Genomic DNA, 8,693 nt, shown 5'->3' on the forward strand with positions numbered 1-8,693 from the left:
AGTTTTGCATTTGAATCACACAATCACATAAACCACTTTCTGAATTTATAAATGATCCAGAACTACAAGTACTACAGGAAATCCCATCTATACATGTAGCACACGTACTGTTACATGCTTTACAGATATTAGAAGAATTCAGATATTAGTTTGAATTGCATTCAGTGACACATTTTTTTTCCAGTTATTGGTAATATAAAGGAGATGAACAGGAAAGGCATTTATTTTTGTCAGTACCATTTTCACATGTAGAGCATGAGGTATCACATGCTTCACACAACAAAGTATTCGTATTTAAAAATTTTCCATCTGCACAAGTTTTACAAAGCATTGCATCTGCGCATGTAAGACATGCAATGTTACAATCACTACATTTAGGTATAGTAATATCAGTAATATCTATATATTAATTACTATCACAAGCATCTACACATGTCTTGTCTTTTGTTTATAAAAAGTAAGGTGAATCACAAGAAGTACATATATCCATAGAATCTTTTTCGTAAGTTTTACAATCAACACTACATTCGTCCTTATTATTTATATGGAAACCTTTATCACATTTAGTGCAAGTAGTTTATTTAGTGCATAATATACATCCTTTCATACATGCAGTACATATTTTATCTTGAATATTTTTTTTAAAAGTCCCTTATGGACAATCTACACATATGTCATTTTTAAAAACCTCATAACTTCCGCATTAAACACATTTAAGACTACTATTCATAAATTCAGTATCTTTACAAATTATACTTTCGGCCGATTATAAATAGAAATAGTCATCTTAATAATTTTTATCATCAACTAATAAGATTTGTCCTTTTTAAAATGACATTCTTTCAAAATAGTTTTATACAGCAAGCGTGTAATATTTATATTTTTAATATTTTCTTTTGATTAATCGAACATTTTATAGAGTTGAATCGTAAGATATATCATAAAAAATATTTCCAAAAATAATAACAGATTTATAACAAAAAACTTAATTGTAATCTTTTAATGCAATTGACGAACTATCTGGTGTCATAGATACTTTCGTAAAAGTTATTAAATCGTAAAATTCCCAAAACCCATTATTCCCCAAGCAAGTTATTTTTTTCCCAATTCCAAAATCGTAAATATTATTACACACAAAAAAATCTTATGTGAATAGATTCACTCTCGTATTCACAGTAACAATATTTCCAGAATAGGTAAGTTCAGCCAAATGTACATGTCTATTATCATTCTTTCCTTATATAGTAAGGACAATATCATCATCAATTTTTAAAAAGCACCTACTTGATGGAAATTAAGACATATAGTATTATTGCTGCTTATAAATCATAATCGCATTTATCTGATATTAATCATAGAAAACAATAATTTCTTTTGCTTCACAAAATCCTGATACTTTAACAACTTGATCTTTTTGAATTGGGACTTAGTCACAATTATCATCGAAAAATGGAGTCGGATAAAAGGCAAAATATTTATTACTGTATATTATTGTTTAACTTTTATCAACATCAATAAAAATAGAATCTCTTATATTGTAATCTGATATAGAAATAGGTTTTGGATTAGGCATTTCGTATTTACTATTATTTTGTAAATTTTCAAGGTCCATTAAGTCTATTACTTAGTAATTATGCTAAATTCGGTTTATTATAAATAATTTTGGACGACCTAATTTTGTTTCAATTATATAGTTATTATAGTATATACTATTTTTCATACCATCTAGAATTATTTACTTTATAATATAACCATCGTCGTTTAATTTACAATAATAGTAATATTAGTCATTATTTTACAAGATCGGCCTTATTATTATGGCTGAATATTCGGTAATGTCGAACCAATCGTAATATATTTTTAGTGGATATGTGAATGCAAATGCATTTATTTTTTAGATAGCAAAAACTAATAAAATTAATAGCATTAATTATTTATTAACCTTCATTCGTTATATTTTATTTTTATTTAATAAGAATTTTATTTATCTAATTATTAAATACATATCATATATAAATTTATTTTATTTTATTTATTATCAAAATAAATAAAATATTTACCTTATTTAATAGATTAAAAATTTATGTATCAAATTAATAAATCAGGTTTTATAATAAATTAATATAATTTTTTTTTAAAAAAATTATCTATTATATTTTTTAAATTATTTAATATTATCTTTAAAATAATTTAATTATCCTTTATTATGTATTGATACTTTTATCAAATTTTACTTTATATTTTGTAATTGAAATAAAAAATAAATAAATGATAATCAGAACTTTTAATTTTTATATAAAAACATAAAATTTTATTTCACTATTTAAAATTTATTTTGTTTTAAATATAATATAAGATATAAGTTTAAAAAAAAAAAAAAAATTCTAAAAATTATATTTTGATTTAAAAAAAAAGTTATATAATAATATAATAAATTTAACAAATAAATATTAAATTATTAAAATATAGTTTTTATTTTATAATAATAATTATTTTTTTAAGATTTCACTAATATAGAATCTAATTATATTTTTTTAATTAATAAAATCTATATTATAAAAGTTTTTATTCAAATAAATATACTATACTTCAAAATAATTTTTATATAAGAATTTTTAAATTAAAAAGTTAATTTTTTTTCTAAAATTATTATTAACATATTCAATAACTTATAAATAAAGATTAAAATAAAAAATATAAAACGATTTATATATTTATTTATTTAAATTAAAAAAAAAAATTACAATTTCGTATTGTATAAAATTTATTAAATTAAGAAGATAATTATTTTCTTATTTTATTATAAAATTTTACTAATTATTATATATTAGAATAACTTAATATGGTAAATATTTAACAAAAAAATTTAACTCATAAATATATATTTTAAATTATTAGATGTTCAGCCCATTAACATAAACAGATTTACATAAAAAGAAATAATTTTTTTTTTATTTATTGGAAATAAATCAAAGTAAAATAAAAAATGTAAATATATAAAAAACAAAATAAAGTAATTGATTCAAAAAAAGAAAAATATTTATAAAAAAAATAATATAAATTTTAAATTATTTTAATTACATGCATAAAAATTGTAAATATAAATGTATTCTTATATATTATAAAAATAGTAAATATATATGTAATTTTATAAATTATTGAATAAAATAATATTTAAAAAATAATAAATATTATAATTAATATTAATATTTATATTAAAATAAGTTTATATATATATATATATATATATATATATATTTTATTATTATTATAATAAAATAAAAATTATTTATATTATTATTTAAAAAATGCTTTTATCATTTTTTTTATATAATATAATAATATATATTTAATTTAATAGACATTATGTTTTAGTTTTGTTATTAATTTTATAATATTTATTATAATTTTTTTATAATTATTTTAAATAAAATAAATATCTATTTTATTTTTATTTTAAATATATTTTAAAAGATTAGTTTTTTTTTCTATTTTTTTTATATATTAATATATTTTTATATATAAAAGAATATTAAATATTTTATTATGATTTAATTTTATTATTATAATTTTTTTTTTTTTATATTTATGTCTACTATCATATTATTTTATTTATATATAATTTTAATTTTAATTTTCTTTCTTTAATACATTTATTTATTTATTATATCTTATATTATTATATTTTTTTAAATTAATTTTTTTAATAAATTTTCTTTAAAAAAATAATATCAATAATAGATATTTAATTAGGTTAATAACGTAATCAAACAGCATATGAATATTATAATTTTATATTTAAAAATTTTCCAGAATATTCTCAAGCTCTTCAAGCTACCATTTTACATATTTTCTTTATAAAATCCCTCAAACCCATCAAAAAACATAGCCAAATCTTTATTAATAGATATGTAAATAGAAATATTAATCATATTATCAAATACCTATAAATAAAATATATGAATTTGATAAAAAGAATAGTTTTGTAATATAAGAATAATCTAGAAATAATTAATTGTACATGGTGTAGAAATAATATAAAAAATACACTAAAAGTATAAAGTTTAATTCTAAAAATAGGTTATTTTGATGGCCTTTTATTTTCTCGAGTTTAGCAGGAGGTACAGGTTGTCTAAATTCATATATTATGTAAGAAATAGACTAGAAATTCGAAAATTAAATATTTGTGTAGACCTCATAGGCGGGAAGTAACTATATAAAGTTATAATTGCGTATTGATAATATACAACTTATATGAACATTTAGATGGGTTGATATTAATATAAAATTATGATACATAGTAAATATATACTTAATTTATTAAATATAATAAATCCTTCTTTAATATAAATGAATAAGGTAAATGATTAATAATTGTTAAATATGATGTTTCAGATTACTTAATAAAAACGCTTTTTTTACTTTACAAAAATTAGTATAAATTTTTGAAGGAATTTATGAAAATTTGTTGAGTAATTCAAACTTAAAAATATTGGATTTAATAAGTACCTCGATTTTGAGAAGATTCGAAAATTTTTTAGAATGATTAATGGTAATTGCATTGCTTAAAAAGAACAAAACGTTAATTGGAATAAAAAAAATATCAAATAAATTTTCAATTTGTTTATATGGAGCAGAAAAGATGCTGAAAAGTAAAACTTTTAATCTTTTGAGTAATATTAGGGAGTTTATAGAAATAATTAAATAAAATCTAAATGCTTTAAAGATAGTTATTAATTTAATAGATAAGAAAAGTCAATGTGTTTAGTTAGTAATTCGTCGTAAAGTTATTTATAGAGTTTGTAGATAATAGAAGAAATAGAGAATCAAATTTAAAGAAAATGCAAGCGAATCAAATGTTTAGATAAAATGCTTATTTACATTAATATGAGAAATTCAAAATAAATAAACATTTGTTCTTGAAAAATTGGCTACTTTTAATTAAATTGTTTATAATTAATAAAATGTTTGAAATTAAAAAATAAATATATTTGTATATAAATACATATAATATATTTTTTACTAAAATAAACTAAAAAAATTATTTTATATTTTTTTCTACTAAAATATAATCATAAAAAATGAATAGAAATTTGTAGAAAACAAATGTGATTTAATATCAGGAATAAATTGTGCAATAGACTGAATTTTTCTAATTATTTGAAAAAGAAGATCAAATAAAAGAAAAGCTTTAAAAAATAACAGGTGAAGCGTATTTAAAGTATAATTTTGCTTTTCGATAAGCACAAGTTTAGCTTTATTAAGAAAATGATAATTATATATAGGATAATATATAAATTGAGAGTAATAATAACAACAATATAAATTTTTTTGAAGACTCTTTACATGAATTATATAACAGTTCTTTATAAACATAAATTGCGCATAGAATTTAAAAAGAAAGGGACGAAATATACTTCGGAGGAGTCTATAAAGCTATAAATAATTATGTGAAAATTAATGAACTTTACGATGAAAAAACGAAATATTTATATATAGATTAAACTCGAATAGGACTTTAAAATTCAGATGAAATATAAAGTAAATATATATATTTTTATATTTTTAATTTATAAATATATATAATAAGAATTAAATGAATTTAAAGAAAATTTTATTTCTTTATAAGTATAACATGTATTAAAAAATATAATAAAGGAAATTTAATAATAATATGGTATGAATTTTAAAATAATGAATATATTTTAAAAAAAAATCGCACAAAATACGGACTTTAGGATTCCTTAATTATGGTGGAAAGTCTTTTAAGAATAAAATATGCTTTATTTGGAAAATAAAAGGGAAGAAGATGAAAAAAGAAAGAAATAAAAAATTAATCCTTTCAAGTTTTCATATTTCTTATGTCCAATATGTATTTAATATAATTGTATGCTACATTCTGATTAGGATATCTAGAAAAATGAGATCTGGTCAACTTTTTATGATAAAAATATTCCCAAATATGACCTTAACTAAGATCGAATTATCGAATTTTTGTAAAATAATGAACCTTTTGATTATGTTTCAAGGGTTAAATGCATAGAAGAAAGTTAGTGTTTTAGGAATAAAAAGTCTAAAAATGTTTTATTAAACAACTTTTTTTAAGAAAGGAGAAAATGGCTAAATTCACTTTTATATTTTTGCGAAACTTATTTTATTTTGAATTGTTGCTTTATAACTAAATTGATAAATTTTGTCTTAAAAGATAATAATAGGGTTACATGCAAAGAAATAAATGATTATATAAAGGCTAAAGGTTTTTATAAATATGAAGATTTTAAACATGAAGTGGATATTTATTAAGAAAGTCGATAAAAGCTTATTTTATAGAAAAATAATGAAAATGATACTTTTATATATACAGATGAATTTATATAGAAAAAATTTCTTGAAATTCCTAGTTAGAAAAATTTAATAAATGAGCAATTAAATTAACTTTAAGGACTTTTGAGGCATAACTATACTCCCTGCTTCCATGCAGGACTTTGCGATTCAAAAAGTAACTGTGTATGCAATAGGAATTAGGATTTGATAGAGAAAATAAAGAAAAGAATTGATAAAATATAAATACTTGATAAAAAATAAAAAGATTAATAATAAAAGAACAATTATTAGTTATAATTCGAAGATTCGAATATCAGTATAAACAGTAGTTTTTAGTAAAATGAGAATTTGGATAATAGTTTATATTAATAATAAACTTAAATTAATATTTTATATGAAGATGTTATTAGTAAATAAATACATGAATGTGAGAAATATTGTGGATGTGTATGTTATTGTAGATATAAAAAAAATAAGTAATAATATATATATATATATATATATATATATATATATATATATATATATATTTATAAGTATAATTTATCTTTTGTTTAATTTTTAGTAAGAACGGGTGTAATTGCTATCATGATATGACTTGTAAAAATGAAAAAGATTGTTTATGTAGAAAAAATAATAGAGAATGTGATCCTGATTTATGTCGTTGTTTTTGTTAGAGAAATGCGCGTACTATTTAGAAATTTAAAATGAATCTTTATTATTGTTCTAATTCATAAATATTTTATAATTGTAAACCTAAACTTTTATTAGGAAAAAGTCTTGTATGTGATGGATTAGGGGTTTATGCAGGGCAAGATTTTTTAAAAAATTAATATATAGGCAATTATGTGGGTGAAATTATAAACGAAAAGTAAGGTAATATAAGATAAAAAGTATAATAACCTTAAGGAATAAGCTATTTATTTATGCTAAATAAAGAAACAGATGTAGATAGCTTTAGATATGGAAATAAAACTAGATTTATAAATCATAATAGTGGTAGTATGGCAAATGCAAAAGTAGATATTGTCTTTTGTAAAGGAATAAATAATGTAAGATTTAATGCAAATTAGATTATCTTAAAGGGGTAAGAAATTTTTTTTGATTATAATAAGAATTATACTATTGAATGGATGAAAACTTTTAATAAACATTTTGATAAATTTGAAAGAGAAGAAAAAAAAGAAAAAATTAATTATTAGTATATATGAATATATAAAATAATTAATTAAAATAATAAAATATATTATTATATTTATTATTATTATCAACATTTTTATAATTATTTAATATTAAAAATATAAATATAAATATAAATATAAATATAAATATAATTATAAATATTAATATAAATATAAATATTAATATAAATTCAAATTTAAATATAATTTATATCCAATAATATTTTAAAAGTTCTTATTTTTCTTTAAAAACTTTCAATGAATATTGGAATATAAATAATATTTTTTTTAGAACAAAATTTTTTATATATTTGTTTTTTCTTATATTTATATGAAATATTATTTATAAAATTTTATTACAATTTGATAATTTTAAGAATTATTATTTTTTTTAATCATTTTTATTTTAAATAAGTAATTTTAAATTTGATTTTAATTTTTTTTTTTTTTTTATTTCTTTCATTTTTTGAAATATTATTTTTTAAAATTAAATTTAATAAACTCATTCTTTTTAAATAATTTTTAAAAATAAAAAAATATTTTTTTTAATTTAAAGTTGTTTTATACTTAAAAAATAAAATTCAATTGTCTAATTTTCTTTGTATTTATAAATTTATAAATCTTTTTTTTTATCATTTTACTTATGTACTACTATTTAGTTGGGATATAATTAAACTCATTATATTTTAGCAGATTTATTTGTTTGTTATATAATCTCTATGATTTTTTGAATAAATTTTAGTTTTTAAGTGCTTTATGCTTATAGTAATAGTAATAATATTATAATTTGTTAGATATTCTATTTTATTTGAATAAAATAAAAAAATTCTTTATGAATTGTAATAAAATTTTTTATTATTTTAAAAATCAGATTAAAATATTTAATAATATTATTTTCATTTAAAAAAAAAAATTTATAATTTTTATTTAATAATTATTTAATTTAAAGATTTTAAAAAATAATATAATTTATATATATATTATTATTAATTTTAATATTTTTTTCAATTTTTATTATAAATAAATTATAAAATAAAATTATTTTAATTTTTTAATCCTAAATAACATATTATCATTTATATTTTATTCATTAATTTCTTATATAATTTATAATATTATTTTATACGAATGTATAATCTAAAACTTCTATAATCTATCATTAAATCCTTTCATGCTTCTTACACTCGA

The 8,693-nt window shown here is 17.5% G+C and overlaps 2 protein-coding genes across 2 annotated transcripts in view, besides 7 other annotated features; one reads left to right on the forward strand and one right to left on the reverse strand. All coding sequences in view use genetic code 6, as the record gives it.

Moving 5' to 3' along the window:
* Positions 1–1,030, reverse strand: part of IMG5_205150 (zinc finger lsd1 subclass family protein, putative) — a gene marked incomplete at both ends in the record, with an annotated part of 1,134 nt that extends 104 nt beyond the window's left edge. The window contains one exon of the mRNA XM_004023750.1: positions 1–1,030. This exon is cut by the window's left edge and continues 104 nt beyond it. Coding sequence (XP_004023799.1) covers positions 1–1,030 — 1,030 coding nt within the window.
* A 2,055-nt stretch (positions 1,031–3,085) lies between these two features.
* Positions 3,086–3,159: a microsatellite.
* A 68-nt stretch (positions 3,160–3,227) lies between these two features.
* Positions 3,228–3,258: a microsatellite.
* Positions 3,259–3,384: 126 nt separating this feature from the next.
* Positions 3,385–3,423: a microsatellite.
* Positions 3,388–3,426: a microsatellite.
* Positions 3,427–3,678: 252 nt separating this feature from the next.
* Positions 3,679–3,722: a microsatellite.
* Positions 3,723–5,258: 1,536 nt separating this feature from the next.
* Positions 5,259–7,535, forward strand: IMG5_205160 (medea, putative; the record flags this gene model as incomplete). Its single annotated transcript, XM_004023751.1, has 2 exons — positions 5,259–6,800; positions 6,890–7,535. Exons 1-2 carry the CDS (start codon positions 5,461–5,463, stop codon positions 7,533–7,535), a joined length of 1,986 nt encoding a protein of 661 aa, XP_004023800.1. The 5' UTR covers positions 5,259–5,460.
* Positions 6,807–6,859: a microsatellite.
* Positions 7,536–7,620: 85 nt separating the features above from the next.
* Positions 7,621–7,712: a microsatellite.
* Positions 7,713–8,693: the final 981 nt, after the last annotated feature.

The sequence above is a fragment of the Ichthyophthirius multifiliis genome (genome assembly GCF_000220395.1).
Source record: "Ichthyophthirius multifiliis unplaced genomic scaffold scaff_1120509251441, whole genome shotgun sequence".
Lineage (NCBI taxonomy): Eukaryota > Ciliophora > Oligohymenophorea > Hymenostomatida > Ichthyophthirius > Ichthyophthirius multifiliis.